The sequence below is a fragment of the Bufo gargarizans genome, chromosome 1 (assembly GCF_014858855.1).
Source record: "Bufo gargarizans isolate SCDJY-AF-19 chromosome 1, ASM1485885v1, whole genome shotgun sequence".
In the NCBI taxonomy this organism is placed as follows: Eukaryota; Metazoa; Chordata; class Amphibia; order Anura; family Bufonidae; genus Bufo; species Bufo gargarizans.
The window spans coordinates 576055589-576073127 of NC_058080.1; the positions used below are offsets into that span (position 1 = coordinate 576055589).

The window sequence follows — 17539 nt, forward strand, 5'->3', positions numbered from 1 at the left end:
CACCGCAGTCCACATACAGCCCCCCTGATACACCGCAGTCCACATACAGCCCCCCTGATACACCGCAGTCCACATACAGCCCCCTGATACACCGCAGTCCACATACAGCCCCCCTGATACACCGCAGTCCACATACAGCCCCCCTGATACACCGCAGTCCACATACAGCCCCCCTGATACACCGCAGTCCACATACAGCCCCCCTGATACACCGCAGTCCACATACAGCCCCCCTGATACACCGCAGTCCACATACAGCCCCCCTGATACACCGCAGTCCACATACAGCCCCCCTGATACACCGCAGTCCACATACAGCCCCCTGATACACCGCAGTCCACATACAGCCCCCCTGATACACCGCAGTCCACATACAGCCCCCCTGATACACCGCAGTCCACATACAGCCCCCTGATACACCGCAGTCCACATACAGCCCCCTGATACACCGCAGTCCACATACAGCCCCCTGATACACCGCAGTCCACATACAGCCCCCTGATACACCGCAGTCCACATACAGCCCCCCGATACACCGCAGTCCACATACAGCCCCCCGATACACCGCAGTCCACATACAGCCCCCCTGATACACCGCAGTCCACATACAGCCCCCCTGATACACCGATCTTCCTCTCAGACAAAAACAACCATGAGGAAACACAACAGAACCACATGCAGCAGGGGGCGTGGACAGCCGGAGATAAGCCACGCCCCTCCAGAGCGCTGTTGTGGAAACTACAGAGCTGCACACTGCACACACCAGTCATAACAAATAAAGGCGAGAGCAGCTACTGCGCCTGCGCACAGCCAGCCCCCGTGACCGGCCAAAACATCAATAGGAAAAGGATTTCGAGTGTCAGCAAATGTCTGATTCACTATTACCAGCAGCCCACGCGTGTTCGCGGCAAACTTCCCAGTCATGTGGCACCTGCTGCGTCCGGAGCCAGTTACCTTCTGTAGTGTCTGACGTCAGCGGCCACGCAGCCTGCACCGCTTCCTTGTAGTTTGCGGAGCGGGGATCAGTAACTTTTTATTGTCCTGTGCGTGGTGCCGCTGCCTCTCCGCCAGAGCGATCGTCCCATCACCATGCGCGGCAGACCGCCGAGCCTATAACTCTGGAGGCCACTGCTCCATCACTAACATGGAGGCAAAGAAAGCATCAGGAAGAAGACTGGTGTGTAGCGGGGTCCCCGGTGCGGGAGGTCCTTTGTGTGGCTGGCTCCTCGCATGGCTTTGTTATGGTGTGACCGTACGGCTGTGGCTGTCCCTGCTGGCTGCCCGAGCAACTCCTCCCTGCAGGAGACAGGCCCCGAGTGTGCGGCTCACATTACACGGCCCCTCTTCCTTGTTTATATCCCCGCACGCACATGGCGTTTAAATGTCCCGTGCGGCGCTGACGAGCTGGTGGGTGTCACTGCTGAAGAAAAGGCTTCCAATGACCTACGATGGTTGTCTGACAATGACAACCCCCCAGTATGCACTGAGCGATGCCTGATAATCGATGTACGACCTGTGCAGATATGATTGAAGGTCTGAGCTCGTCTTGTGTCTTCTCCCCGCAGCGGACCATCAGCCGGACCCAGTACGCGGAGAGCGACGATCTGTCTGACGTGGACGACATGGTCAGCATCCGCGGCTTTAGTCTGGAGCAGAAGCTTAGCTGCAACCACTACCGGGGGGACTACGTGCAGGACATGGACGGCAAAGGTAGAGCTGGGTGCGGGTCCCACGGTCACCTCAGGTTGCTGCACTGGAGCTGGGTGCGGGTCACACGGTTACCTGAGACTGCCCCACTGGAGCTGGGTCCCCCGGTCACCTCAGGCTGCTCCACTAGAGCTGGGTGCGGGTCACACGGTTACCTGAGACTGCCCCACTGGAGTTGGGTGCGGGTCCCCCGGTCACCTCAGGATGCTGCACTGGAGCTGGGTGCGGGTCCCACAGTCACCTCAGACTGCTGCACGTACGGAGCTGGGTTTGAGTTTCCCGCCAGTAGTGCTAGGTGTAATGACACCGTGGGCAGCGCAGGCTGCGGGCTGAGGGGGCAGCACATCACATGGGGTCTGCAGGGGGAGTCTCTGGTCACTGCCATTTGGGGCCCATACAGCTGAGGTGGTTTTTGGAGTTGGGTTGATGCAGCTATGGGCTTTTTACCTCAGTAAATACCTCAGCCAATGGCCATGTGTGGTGGGTGGACAGCTTGTCCTGCGGCATTCTGTCACTATAGATGCCTGTGGTTTGCTGGCCTTACAGGGACTAGGTAATATTATGTAAGGCTACATGAAAGGGGTTGTCAGAGATGTAAAAAACCTGGCAGTAAATGTCATAAAATAAAAATCAACCGTTTTTACCCCTGTCAGTCCTAGCGACGCGCTTCGGATGTCATCTTCCTGACTACATGTCCCTTTCACACCATACAGCCAATCGCTGGCCTCAGCAGTGCGTGGGACATCGCTGTTGCGCCAGCGTTCTGTCTGAAGTGCTGCTTTATGACAAACTTAGCTTATTTTTATTTTCGCTTTTTCCAACACACCTTCTGCCGCTTGTACAAAAAGTGGCGCACATTACACTAGAAATCGAGGCCAGCTCCTTGCTGGAGTAGACTTCCGCCCTGACAGGGGTCAGCAACCTTCAACACCCCAGCTGTTGTGAAACTACGTCTACCAGCATGCAAACTTGCTCGGTTGTTTTTGTGACACCTTTAGGCCATATCCGTTTTGCGTTTTTTTAGGACCCATTGACTTCACGTGGTCCGCATTTTGTGTCAGAGAATAGGACATATTTTATCGTTTTGCGGAACAGACATGGATTAGGACATCACACGGATGACGGTCTTTTTTTATTTTATTTTTGCGGGTTTCGTGTTGTATGTAAATCGTATATATGGAGTCATGGGGCGGTGCTGAAGGTCTGCAGGACGTATTACGCCCATTCCTCCGTAGTGCCCCCTTCCCTGGTGTGCTCCAGGCATTTGGTGCAGATGGATGCTCCCGGAGTGTAATGCAGAAGAGAGCAGTACAGAGTAATGACTGCCTCACCTCGGCACAACCGCCATCATTACTGCTATATAACATATCTACAGCATTTTGACCTGTTTTTCAGCCAGGATCTGTTTTAACAGCATGTCTGGAATGCTTTTTACAAGTGCTGTATTGTGCCGTCAGTTTAGTCATTAAAAATCTGGTGACAGGTCACCTTCCCGCTTCCTGGTAAGCAACCTGATGCCGCAAACCTATCTAAAAGAATGGCATATAGATGGCACAGGAGCTGTACTAGTACTGTGGTATCTGTAGTGGGAGCCTTCGGTAAGGACCCGTTCACATGGCAGATTTTAACGCTGTTGTTCACCACTGAATGCTGTAGACCAGGCATGGCCAACCTGCGGCTCTCCAGCTGTTGTAAAACTACAACTCCCACCATGCCCTGCTGTAGGCAGTCTGGGCATGCTGGGAGTTGTAGTTTAGCAACAGCTTGAGAGCCTTGGGTTGGGCATCCCTGCTTGTAGACTCTCTTGTGGCTTAGCTACATCAAATGTAGCCAAGCTGCAACCGGACACCCCCAGCGGCTTCAGGGGGCGTCCTTCTGGACACTGCCCCGAGAAGGGACATGTTCTGGCGGAATTATGACAGTGTGGCCGCAACTTAATTCCACTGTGTGAATGGGCCCTTATGTGCAGCTGAACTTCAAGTTTAACAGCCCTGATCAGGCATTAAAGCCAATCCCCAAACTTTAACCCCTTGCATACCATGGTCAGTAGTAACCTCAACATCTAAGAAGGCATCACCTTTGCATGCAATGTGATTGTGGGGTCCAGTGGTTGCTATGGCAAAAGTCCTAACCATGGTCTTTTGGTTGGCCAAATACAGAAGTCTGTTGGGCCCACAAGTAGTGCAGTGTGTAAGCAATCAAAGGATTGCAGGCACAAACCTCCTTGTGAGATGACTATAGCAGAAAACTTGAAAACCAAGCCAATATAAAAATGACCTATTTGATATTGCAGCGTCATTGATGACCCGTAGTATACAGGTCATATTTAATTTACACTGCATGGTACATACTGTTCAGCCCTCCTCTCAAAAACTGAATAAGGGTCCATTTACATGTCCTTATGTGTTTTGCGGATCCGCAAAACACGGACACCGGCAATGTGTGTTCCGCATTTTGCTGGCCGCACATCGCCGGCACTCTCATAGAAAAATGCCTTTTCTTGTCCGCAATTGCGGATGCAGACAGCACATTCCGGCCCCATTGTAAATGAATGGGTCCGCACCTGTTCTGCAAAATTGCGGAACAGATGCAGACCCATTTAGCGGACGTGTGAATGGAGCCTAATGAACGCTACAACTTGTCCTGCAAAAAACATCAACCCCCACAGCTCAGTTGTTGGACAAAAATATAAAACCGTTATGGCTTTCAGCAGTCCAAAAAAGAGAAAACATTAAATATATAACACAGAAAACTATACCCTTATTGTACTGACCCGCAGTATAAAAGGTAAGGCCTCTTTCACACTAGCGTTACTTATTTCTGTTCTTCTGCTCCATTTTAGGAGTGGAAATGCCGGATTTGGCACATAATTGACAGGAATGGAACCAAACAGATCCCATTGACTACCATGAAACCTGTTTGCATTTTTTAGTGGAGAATAAGTCCTGCACGTAGGAGTTTTCTCTTCACTGTTTTTGATGAGCTCAGAATGGAGCCTCCAGCACAGATGTGAATATGCCTCCATACATTCTGCCACCTAGGTTGCTGTGACGCATTAAATGGCATAAAGTCAGGGTTGTGGAAAGTGGTTGGGACAAATCATGTACCGTTCCTCATGAGCAGCTCGTCCTGCTGCCTCCATGTAACCTCATCGATGACACTTTCTATTGGAACTTTCTTGTGAAATCTCTGGTTTCCATAGCTTCTGGATGCTCCTTCGATCTCCTGAGCAATTTATCCATGTCACATGTCCTATAACTTCAGCCATGGATAGTACATCTCTATGTATGTAGCCCTTCACTTTAGGGACATGTGTATGTCCCCAAAGAGGCTGCATCTATGATCTGTGGCAATGAACAGGATATTTCAGAAAATATTTTTTTTTTATTGATAGCTTTTGCTATGTTGTAAAAAATCGGAGAACCTTATCAACTCCTGGGTTTACATCCCGGTACAGAAACAGGATAAAATATGGTATTATGTCCAGCAAAATACTGGAATGCTTAATGGAAACCCGACAAACCCCATTCTAGTCAATGAGATCTGTTGGTATCTGGCTTAAATGCATTTGTGTTCATATAGTGGAACAAAAAAGCAGAATTTCTCCACTAATGTGAGCGCAGCCTATAGAATTTCCTCAACCACTGGTTCCCAGCTGATGTGCAAAGTCAGGTATCTTACATATATTAAGTCCTGTTCACACTTGCATCTTAGTTTCTCTTTATAATGGAAATCGCAACGGATAAGACCAGCTCCCATACGTACCGATACTCCTTGTTTTGACTGCATGCAGCTCAGGACTGACGGCAGAGTGCGTTATGTATTATTTTCCCTTTTACACTAACATTTACTGACACAGATGGTTCTTTTTATATTTTTCTACAGATTTTACATATGAATATGTTCAGAGAGAAGCACTTAAAGTTCCTCTTCTTTTTCGCACTAAGGATGGATTGGGTATTAAGTAAGTACCCCTGATTTAATTTCCCACCTCTGTTAATGAATATGTACTTTGCTTTCTGCACTGTTAGTACAACTCCCAGGGCATGCACAGGACAGAATATCTGTGGCCTCAGTGTACAGTACCACGCAGTACTCTCTGTTGAGGCCGGGACAGAGGGCTGCACTGTAAACAGGGGCACAGGCACTGATTTCAGGGCCAGGATAACACTGGAGAAGACTGTCTCTGTTAATCAGAAAGCGAGGAGGTGATTGGAAGGAAAAGGGCCGGAGCGCTGGTAACCAAGTGGCTTGGGTTTACCCTCAGTGCTTTTGAGTGCTAATTTGCATGTGAATTTTATAGGCTGATTTATCTCCTTCGCCCATGACAGCACCCTTGGATAATGTCCGCCCCCTCCTCAGGACAGGAACCACAACCACTTTAAAAGGATCAACCCCCTACACGCCAGTTTAGTTTCCTGTCCCAAGGGACAGGGTTGGATATCCACAGCCACAGCCACGAGGATCTAAGGAGTTGCGGGTGCCCCGTGTATTTAATTATAAGGAGGGCTTACCCGGCGACGTAAGACTTCTGAGGAAGCCGCTGCAGAGCCTCCGACTCTTCCTCCCGCTCCGGTCCCTTCTCGGTTTGGGAGGTTCACGTGTTCTGCTGCCGGCGTTTGACGCACTTCCGGTTTTCGGCAGTAGGAGGAAGCTCGAAGCTGTAGACCGGAAGTGGGGGGAGCCGGTGCCCGCCCCGCAGAGTTAAAGATCAGCCAGCTCATACTGCTAGCTGGAGAAGAGGCTAGCAGTCTGTTTCTCTGTTTTCGGCTACTACAGCGTGTGACCATGGAGCGGACACAATGCGCAGATCCCACTGAAACTCCCAATGAATCTTCCTTACCATGGTCGGGTAAGAGGGGTGAATACCCCATAAACTCTAAAGTTGCGGTTTCTTATGGGGCTATTTTTCAGTATTTAGGTCTCCACGGAGAGCAGAAGGGTCTCCAGATCTAAGGATAGAGGGTGTGCTATATGTAAGAAAAAGTTACCCTCGGTCTGGGGAAAGCCTATCTGTCAGATGTGTGTAAGCAAGTTATTGGAGGATGAGGCCCTGTCTCTTATGACCAGTCTTAAACAGATGATCCGGGATGAAGTTAAGGAGTCGGTTAACAGCCTCTTAGAAGGTCGCCCCAGCACCTCTGCAGCCGCCTCTACCCCCCCTTCCCCCTCCAGCGATAACAAATTACTGTCGGGATTGGAGGAAGAGGGAGAAAGAATGTAATCGGATGAATCTTTTGATGATCATGTAGCTGGAAGACCGCTTTTTCAGCCCGAGAATATTAACTCTCTGCTCAGGGTTGTCAGAGCCACCATAGGGTTAGACGATTATAAAGCGCTACAGTCTGTATGGGACTCCATGTTTGAGGGCCTGGGTCCAAGAAAAATGAAGGGCTTTGATGTACATGAAAATATTTCTGTTGTTATCAATAGGGAATGGAGTAAGCCAGATAGAAATATTTTTTTTTATTCCCTCTTCCATAAAACGTAAATATCCATTTCATGAGAGAGTCTCTGCTTGTTGGGCCCCAAAACTAGATGCCCCAGTCGCCAAGATTTCCAAAAAGCGGCCCTTCCCTTTGAATACACAGGCTCCCTAAAGGACCCCATGGATAGAAGGGCTGAAATGTATTTAAAAAAGAGCTGGGAAGCTACGGCGGGAGCTTTTAGACCTACCATTGCAGCCACTTCCGTGGCTAGATCACTAAAATTTGGATGAAAGATTTAGAGAATCATAAAAAGGAAGGAACCCCTAGAGAGCAGCCGTTGTCTTCATTTCCCACTATTTTTAATGCCATTGATTTTTCTAGCCGATGCGTCGGCAGATTTGTTAAAATTTTCTGCTAGCGCTTCCGCCCTATCTAATTCAGCACGTAGAGCCATTTGCTTGAAGGATTGGAAGGGAGATTCTACCTCCAAGGCCTTGGATGATTTGCTTGAGAAGGCCTCAGACAGAAAGAAGGGGTTCCCTTCCACTAGTCAGCAACCTCCTATAAGACCCTTTCGTTCTCAGACAAATATGGGTGGTTAAAGGAGAAAGAAGGTGTCTTAGGCAAACTTCAGGTACTACCAGAAGGTCCAAGGTATATCATTTTATTTTTTCGGAGCTGAGGCCTCAAAGAAGCGGCCACAATGACGCCAGGACCCCGGTAGGAGGTCGTCCTTTATCACAGCCCATGGATAATATCCATCCTCAGAGAGGGCAACAAGATACATTTTTAGAGGTTGCCGCCAGGAAGATTCATAACAGATTATCGTCCTCAGAAACAGGCGGCCCTAGTTTCAGAGGTATTTTCCCTATTGAAAAGAATGTTCTGTTGGAAGTCCCAGTGCAGGAAAGAACAGAAGGGTTTTAGTCAAATTATTATTATTTTTTTTATATATAAAGAAGCCGAACGGCTCCTATCGTACAGTAATAAATTTGAAACTTCTGAACCAGTTTCTAGTGTATGAAAGATTTCGTATGGAAACGATCAAGTTGGTGATTTTAAGTCTGTTTCCAAATTGTTTTATGACATCCCTGGATCTCAGGGATGCCTACTACAATGTCCCTATACCTCCCAGTCATCAAAAGTACCTAAGGGTAGCGGTTCAGTTGGAGGACAGGGTCCTGCACGTGCAATTTCGGGTGCTCCCCTTCGGGTTGTCGCAGGCCCCCAGGGTATTCACAAAGATTATAGCAGAGATGATGGCCCATTTGAGGGAAAAGGGAGTTAGTCGTTATCCCATATCTTGACGACTTTCTCCTTCTCTCTGACATTCACACAGCTGGAGGAGCAGATTTCTTGGTTCAGGGAAGTATTGGACAGATTAGGATAGGATCTAAACATAGAAAAGTCCAGGTGTGCACCTTTTTTAGGGATGACCCTAGATACCAGGTCACAAATGTGCCTGCTTCCTCTTCACAAAGCCTGTCTGATCAGATCCAGAGTTCAGTACCTGTTTTTCCATCAGTCCATTTCCCTAAGACAAGCCATGTCAGGCTTATGACAGCTGCCATTCCGGGGGTGGAGTGGGCCCATTTCCACTCGAGACCACTCCAACTGCAGATTCTGGAAGTCTGGGACAGGAGTCCTATGTCTCTGGACTCGGAGATTAATTTTTCGCCCCCAGACGCTTTCCTCGCTGGAGTGGTGGATGAATCTATCGAACCTCCATGGGGGAGTTCTGTGGCAGAGACAAGATGTCTTACTCCTGACCACAGATGCAAGTCCTTACGGTTGGGGGCCCCACATAGAATCCCTCCTCCTTCAGGGATCTTGGGATCTAGAGATTCAGTCCCAATATCACAATTTCAGGGAGCTATACGCCATTTGGATAGCCTCGAAGGAGAGTCTCCAAGTAATAGGAGGCAGGAATGTAAAAATTTATTCAGACAATATGACTACAGTGGCATACATCAACAGACAGGGAGGTACCAGATCCCCGAGTCTAATGTCCCTCAGTGAAAAGATGTTTTGTCTGGCAGAGGATTCTCTTTTTGTCAATTTCTGCAGTACATCTGAGAGGAAGGGACAATGTCACAGCAAACTTTTTAAGTCGCCATCATCTGCATCAAGGAGAATGGTCTTGGGACCAGCAGATATTCAACAAGATAGTTGCCTTATGGGGTCTTCCAGTGACAGACCTCTTTGCCACCAAAATAAATCAAAAGGAAGGTAAAGATTGTATTATTTTTTTTTCAGAAGAGCATCCAACAGCGGTGAATGCTCTAGCTCGGTTATGGAGAGAGGGACTTCTTTATGCTTTCCCCCATTAAAATTATTCCGAAGAGTCCTGAAAAAGATAAGGGAGGAGAGTGCTCTAGTCATCATGATAGCTCCCTTCTGGCCCAGGAGGGTTTGGTTTTCCTGGCTCCACAGAATGTCAGTTGCACCCCCTTGGTTTCTTCCAGTCTTCCCGGGACTTCTAGCTCAGGGTCCCTTCCTTCACCCAATGGTAGAGAATATTTTGGAGGATCGGGTGATTCATTTCACCAGATCCTTAATTTTTACCGAAGGTGTCTTCTTCCTATCATCGTTCTCAGGACATCATCTTACCTTCATTCTGTGCCTCTCCAAAAAATAGGAAAGAGTCAGAATTCCACTGTCTAGGTGTTAGGTTTCTATTGCAGTACCTGGAGATCACTCAACCTTGGAGATTTTCCTCTAAGCTTCTCATTTCCTTTTAGGGCAAAAGAAAGGGTTTGGCTGCTTCCTCCCAGACTATAGCCAGATAGGATAAGGCAGGCTATTCATTTAGCGTATTCCTCCAAGGGAGTTTCCCCGCCTATGGGATTTGGAGCCCACTCTACCAGAGTGGTTTCCACGTCCTGGGCAGAAAGGGCCTCTGCCTCCATAGAGCAAATTTGTAGAGCTGCCACCTGGAGTTTTCCTCGCACTTTTTTTTTAGGCATTACAGGCTTCAGTTACCCTCTAATGAGGGTCTAGTATTTGGACGTAAGGTCCTTCAGGCAGTCGTCCCTCCCTAATTTGATCTCGCTTATAGATACAAGGGTGCTGTCATGGGAGGAGGGGGGGGGGGAATATGTGATTACACTTACCGGTAATCTTTTTTCCTTGAGCCTATGACAGCACCCTTGGACAGTGTCCGCTCCCTCCTCAGGACAGGAAACAATAACCACTTTAAAAGAAGGGATCAAGCCCCTATACGCCAGTACTTTTCCAAGAACGAAGGAAACACAAACATCTCATAACAATAACAACTTTTCTATACTTATAATTTTATTTTATTTTTTAACTTTTTGTATAGAAAAGTTGTTGTTATGAGACGTTTGTGTTTCCTTAGTTCTTGGAATAGTACTGGCATGTAGGGGGTTGATCCCTCCCTTTAAAGTTGTTCCTGTTTCCTGTCCTGAGGAGGGGGCAGACACTGTCCAAGGGTGCTGTCATAGGCTCAAGGAAAAAAGATTACTGGTAAGTGTAATCACATATTTCTGAAGACTGCAGGCTCGGATTTGGCATCCACAGCACGTTTTTTTTGTGATATATGCAAAATATGTGAATTTTAATAAATTCAGGCATAATGGACAATTATATCGTGCTAAATATACATTAGCCCCACGTTTTGGCCGCAAGAACCTTCTTCAGCAGTATGCCTGGCTGGCCGTGTGTATTGCTGAGGGAGAGCCTGGTTGTCGAAAGTAATTTTTGTGCTTGCAGATTCTCTTTAACACAGGACTGAATTTGTTACAAGTATTTGTTACGATGCGACATCTAAATAATCTGGTCTAGAGATAAAGGAGCTATTTAAACGGGTTTTCCAGGCTTTTCATATCCTCAGCACAGGTAATCAATATCAGATCAGCAGGGTCTGACACCCTGCACCCCCACCGATCAGCTGTATCAAGAGAACGCATGCGTGTCGTCTCCTGTCCGTTTCCTATTTCTGCTCGCTGCTGCTATGTCTATGGCAAGCAGGAAGAGAGACAGGAGATGGCGTATGCCTTCTCTTCATATAGCTGATCGTGGTGGTTCCGGACCCCTGCTGGTCTGATATCTGATCCTGAGGATAGGTCATCATAATAAAAAGCCTGGAAAACCCCTTTTTAAGTGGCAGATTTCTCTGTAAATCCAGAACAGGATCCACCTTGGTAACATGCATTGCTAGTACTGTAAACCGTTTTTTTTTGTTTTTTATTTTTTTTGTTCCCCCCCCCCCCCCCCCTGCGCTTTAATCCACATGTAAAATATGTTGCTTCTCTTACTAAGAGCAATAATTATTTTCATTTGGCTAACAAAGTACCAAATGTTCTTGAGATCTTTAGACTAACTGCTCTTTGTAATGAGGGAGCCTGTCGCTGTTTCATGCTGAGGCTGATAACTGGTTCCCTTTAAATACACATTGTCGAGGTCAGAAAATTCCTGCTACTATAATTTAGAAAAATGTAGTTGTTTTTAGAGGATGTCTAACATTTTAATAGCAATTCTTGAACCTGGTGAGTCCTGTTTGATTAGCAGGTCAAACCGCATTTGATGCATCCTTTATGGGCGCCGTATAGTTATGTATATTGTTGTATGGTAACAGAAAATAATACAGTGGATATAAGCATGGCACATTTTGACTTGGCAAGATTTGCCCACTCTTCTTTGCAAAAACACTCCAAATCTGTCAGATTCCGAGGGCATCTCCTGTGCACAGCCCTCTTCAGATCACCCCGCAGATTTTCAATCGGATTCAGGTCTGGGCTCTGGCTGGGCCATTCCAAAACTTTATTCTTCTGGTGAAGCCATTCCTTTGTTGATTTGGATGTATGCTTTGGGTTGTTGTCATGCTGAAAGATGAAGTTCCTCTTCATGTTCAGCTTTCTAGCAGAAGCCTGAAGGTTTTGTGTCAATATTGACTGGTATTTGGAACTGTTCATAATTCCCTCTAGCTTAACTAAGGCCCCAGTTACAGCTGAAGAAAAACAGCCCCTTGGCATGATGCTGCCACCACTATGCTTCACTGTGGGGATGGTGTTCTTTTGGTGATGTTAAGTGTTGTTTTTGGGACAAACATATATATTTGGGAATTATGGCCAAAAAGTTCAACTTTGGTTTCATCAGACCATAACACCTTTTCCCACATGCTTTTGGGAGACCTCAGATGTGTTTTTGAAAAATGTAGCCTGGCTTGGATGTTTTTCTTCTTAAGAAAAGTCTTTTGTCTTGCCACTCTGCCCCATAGCCCAGACATATGAAGAATACATGAGATTGTTGTCACATGTATCACAACGCCAGTACTTGCCAGATATTCCCGCAGCTCCTTTAATGTTGCTGTAGGCCTCTTGGTAGCCTCCCAGACCAGTTTTCTTCTCTTCTTCTCATCAATTTTGGAGGGACGTCCAGTTCTTGGTAATGCCTTCACTGTGTTCCATGGTATATTTAATGCCTTGGAAATTCTTTTGTACCCTTCTCCTGACTGATACCTTTTAACAATGAGATCCCTCTGATGCTTTGGAAGCTCTCTGTGGACCATGGTTTTTGCTGTGGGATGCGACTAAAAAAAATTCAGGAAAGACCAACTAGAGCAGCTGTACTTTATTTGGGGTTAATCAGAGGCACTTTAAATAAAAGCAGGTGTATGCTGACTCCTATTTAACATGATTTTGAATGTGATTGCTTAATTCTGAACACAGCTACATCCCCAGTTATAAGAGGCTGTTAACACTTATCCAACCACATTATTTTATTTAGTTATTTTATTTATTTTTTGTTTTCTTCCCTCCACCTAAAAGATTTCAGTTTGTTGAGTAAATAATTGAGTGGTACAGTTTATAGGTCACATTAAAGGTTGAAAAAGTTCTGAATTGATTTATCTTTCTCATATTTTTTTTATTTAATTTTTTACAGCACAGAAACCTGACATTTTAACAGGGGTGTGTAGACTTTTTATATCCACTCTTTATTGCTTATAAAAGATATTCTGTCTTTTTATTGTAGGATGCCTGAACACGATTTCACGGTCAGAGATGTGAAACTACTGGTGGGTAAGTGGTTACCGGTACTTTGTATTGATCTTTTTGGATCTCTTTGAAGATCATTGTCATTATTGATTTACACATGGAGGGAGATTTATCAATGTTTTTATTCAACAATAGTGTGTTAAAAAATAAATAAAAAACTAATAAAAAATAAAAGCAGATTATGGCACACGCCACGTTTTGGATTTTAATTTTTGGGGCGTCCTGCTCCTTGCTGGCATAGACAAAAACCCAAAAGATGTGCCAAATTTATTAAGAGGCCTGTGCGTAAATTTGGCGGACCTTACTCGAGCAGACTTTTTACTAAGGCTAGCGTAGGAAACGCCAGTGTTAGTAAATCTCCACCGTGGAATATTTATGCAGCAGGTAGAACCATAGCTACACTGGAGATCAAGATTTGAGAACAAACAACAATTTTGTGAATATCAAGGTCATTGCATACTTGTTGAAGTTGCTTTAATTAAAGCATTTAAGATGCACTCCGGTGCTCCAAATCAAGGTACCCTCAAGGGGTTAATATCCACGTGTGGAGACACACACGCTGACACAAAGCTGGTCAAGGCAATCTGTACGTTTATTGCAATAAGCAAAGCAGTTATACACCTTCAGGGAGGCGGTCCTTCCTGAGGCACATGCAATGATTTCATTGACTTAAGAAGGAAAAGGAGGAAAGATGACACTTGGCTTCTGCGCAGTATGCACTAGCTCATAAACTTTCGAATGTGGATTAATATAAACCTCTACGGGCCGCGCCATGTTGTAATGGCGGTCTTCCTAAACTCAACACAATACATACGTCATATGTGACACTTGAAGGTGGTACTTTTCTATAGGCAGTGAGTATACATGTGTATCATCTAGTTAAATAATTGGTTTAAGCATTCTTTCACAGTCTATACATCTGTAACCAGAGGACAAGTTGGCCCAGCTGCGTGCCCCCTGTTGACTGAACAAAGGGATGAGGGGAGGCTCCTTGAGACAAAGGAAGAAATGGTTTGTTACAGCTTCAGAAAAGTTAACTAGTTACAGTCCTAGAGATACAAAATATAGAATAAAATTCACACATCTCGATCATACTCCTCTTTGAAACTATCCCAATAGGAGTAAAAAAAATAATTTAAACATATTTCATGAGTTGGATATATATTGAGAAGCACAGTATAAAAAAGTTCAATGAGATATTTGAAAAATAACCCTTTCAGATACCTCCCAGTTATTGGCGTTAATCTGGCACCTGGTGCTAATTTCCTTAATTATCCGACAAATCTTATTTAAACTGGCAGTCTAACTTTTCACTTTTCAGTGACTTTGCAAGAATTGTAAGCCGTTCTAAAGTGATTGAAACCTTCTGGCAGCAGTTTGTCCAGATGAGGACCAAAGGGAGGACCCTATGAGCAAGAGAAGTTGGTCGTTCCAAATCTGTGATTTCTAGAATATTGTATCTTTAAACTGTTACAAACCCATTCAAGTCTCCAAGAAGACTGGTCATCCACGAAAGACCTACAAGAGAGGACAGGATAAGGCTACTTTCACACTAGCGTTCGGGCGGATCCGTTCTGAACGGATCCGCTCATAATAATGCAGGCGGAGGCTCCGTTCAGAACGGATCCGTCTGCATTAAAATGACAAAAAAAAAGCTGTGTGAAAATAGCCTCGGACGGATCCGTCCAGACTTTCAATGTAAAGTCAATGGGGGACGGATCCGCTTGAAGATTGAGCCACATTGTGGCATCTTCAAACGGATCCGTCCCCATTGACTTACATTGTAAGTCTGGACGGATCCGCACGGATCCGCACGCCTCCGCACGCCTCCGCACGGCCAGGCGGACACCCGAACGCTGCAAGCACCGTTCAGCTGTCCGCCTGTCCGTGCGGAGGCGAGCGGAGCGGAGGCTGAACGCCGCCAGACTGATGCAGTCTGAGCGGATCCGCTCCATTCAGACTGCATCAGGGCTGGACGGCTGCGTTCGGGTCCGCTCGTGAGCCCCTTCAAACGGAGCTCACGAGCGGACCAGCGAACGCTAGTGTGAAAGGAGCCTAATGCAGAGAATCTCAGTGCAGCTGGAATTGTTGCCAGTTCAGCCCTTAACAGCATAAGGATCTTTTTCGTCATACAGTGTCTCAACGTTTAAGAGCTTTTGGACTGAAAGACCCACTCTGCAGTGACCCACATGTTGTGTGGACAGAGAAGAAGTCGTCCAAAGTTCACTTTAGTGAGGAAAGCAACTTTAATTTTTTGGAACTGATGGGAAACATTATGTTCGTTGTGAAACTGGGGAAAGACTGAAAGTGTGTAAAGAAGTCAGTGAAAGGTGGAGGAGGAAGTATGATTTGGGGAATGTTTGCGGCAGCAGGAGTTGGGACTCTTGTACATGGCAGAGTGAATGCTAATATTTATCAGAACCTTTTTTGACACATGTCATTCCTTTACTGTATTCTTCACTCAATTGGCCATTAGCCATTTTCTTGTAGGACAATGCCCCCTGTCATACAGCAAAACGGATAAGGTAGTTCCTTGAAACTGAAAACCTTGAAATAATGAAATGGTCCGAGCCCTGATCTGAACCAAATGGAAAACCTCTGGAAAATCCTTGACAACAGTTATGGCTAGGGTTGTCATGATGCCAAAATTTAGATTAGATTTCGATACCATAAAACAGTGTTGCAATACTCAATATCAAAAGAAAAATCCAACGCCCAAAAAGTTGCGTGCATTCCGCATTTTATGGAACGTCCGGCCCATAATAGAACAGTCCTATCCAATTTTTTTTGGAGGACAAGGTGACAAAAAAAAATTGCGAATCTTGTTTAATTTTCTTCTTTTTTTTTTTTCTTTTCTATTATGGCTTTCACCACATAGATCATTTTTTATGTTTTACATTTTTGGATGTGGCGATATGTATTTATTTATTTATTTATTTTTTTTTTTTTTTGTTATCGTTTTATATATTTGATAGTAAAATTGGGAAAGTTTATTTTTATTTTTTTTTATTTATTTTGTATAATTACTATTCTAAAATAATTAGGGTGAATAGGACATGGGTTCTAGACCCTAATAGGACAATGCTTTGTGCACACAGCAGCAGGGAGCTTACCATGGAAGACTTTAGTAGCGTCCTGGCTGCCATGGTAACTGATTGGATGCCCGCTATTGCTCCACCAATAATATAATTAACCCCTAAATACAAATGTACGTGGTGGGTGCTGGCCTTATCACACTGCTTGCACCTGGCCTCAATGACCGGGATCCCGCTGAACCACGTAAATTAACCCTGCAGGTGCCGCACCTGAGGGGTTAATTGACGTGGATCGCAGGATTGCCATGCCCCATCATTGAGACGGGTTTCTGACTGTGTGATTCGGCCGCCACGCACCTCGTACATTTGTATTAAGGGGTTAATTATATTAATTGGTGGTGCAGTGGCCAACAGGCCCTCCCCTCCTCCTCAGAGCTATTGTATTTGGGGGCAGATGCGCGCACGTCCGTGTCGAGGGACTCCCTCCTTCTGCACTGTGCCGGCTGATGAGAACATGTTTCACGCTAAGGGCGGCGCGTGGCATGTTCTCTCACAAATACTAGGATGTGCAGTAGGGCAGCCTAGTATCGGAAAATAGCAAATTCCGTTATCTGATTGGTCTGGGTTAAAAAGTATTGATTTGGTATTGAAAGTTTTGATACAGCATTTCGTCAAGGGGGGTCGCGTCATCAGCTTGCCAGCCAATGATCGCGGCTGGCAAGCTGATGATTTAAAAAAAAAACAATCACAGCGCCAGATAACAGATCATATTAGTAAATATGATCTGTTATATGGCTGCCCTGCTCCTCTGCTGGTCCTTTTCGTCGGTTGGATCCAGCAGAGGAGCAGGCTTCACAGTGAGTAGCACCAACAGTACACACTAGCCCCAGATCACCCCCCTGCACCCCAATTAACCCTTTGATCACCCCTTTGATCGCCCCTGTCAATCACTAGTGAAAGGAAAAAAGTGATCAGTGCAAACTGTCACTTTTTTTTCCCACTGGTATTGACCGTTAGGTTTTAGGATATTTTAAGCCCCTTGGTTAAGTAGTTTAGGGATCGGTTAGCGCCCAGCCCAGCCCACCGCACCGCAGTCACTGATTCGCTGATTAGCGTATCGCTAATCAGCATTTGTACTTTTATAGTATCTGGAAGTGATCAAAACTGATCACGGTCAGATCTATAATAGTATTAGTGTCACTTTAGTTCGCCCTCCACCCAAAACGCAGTGTTTGCCCGATCAGGCCTGATCGGTCGCCCACACGTGCGTTTGCCCACACCCGCCCCAGCGCGGTGACAAAAAATATATATTTTTTGATCACTGCACATTCACTTTACACGCGCTGCGGCG

The 17539-nt window shown here is 45.9% G+C and overlaps 1 protein-coding gene across 4 annotated transcripts in view; it reads left to right on the forward strand.

Annotated features, from left to right (window-relative positions):
- The first annotated feature begins 801 nt into the window (after positions 1-801).
- The window catches only part of LOC122924538 (lysine-specific demethylase 2B), a 249850-nt gene continuing 233112 nt past the window's right edge, over positions 802-17539 (forward strand). For all 4 annotated transcript variants that reach the window (XM_044275743.1, XM_044275744.1, XM_044275746.1 and 1 more), the window contains exons 1-4: positions 802-1177; positions 1566-1710; positions 5593-5671; positions 13131-13177. In XM_044275743.1, the coding sequence (XP_044131678.1) occupies positions 1145-1177; positions 1566-1710; positions 5593-5671; positions 13131-13177 (304 nt within the window). In that variant the 5' untranslated portion in view covers positions 802-1144. The remainder of the gene's footprint in view (positions 1178-1565; positions 1711-5592; positions 5672-13130; positions 13178-17539) is intronic.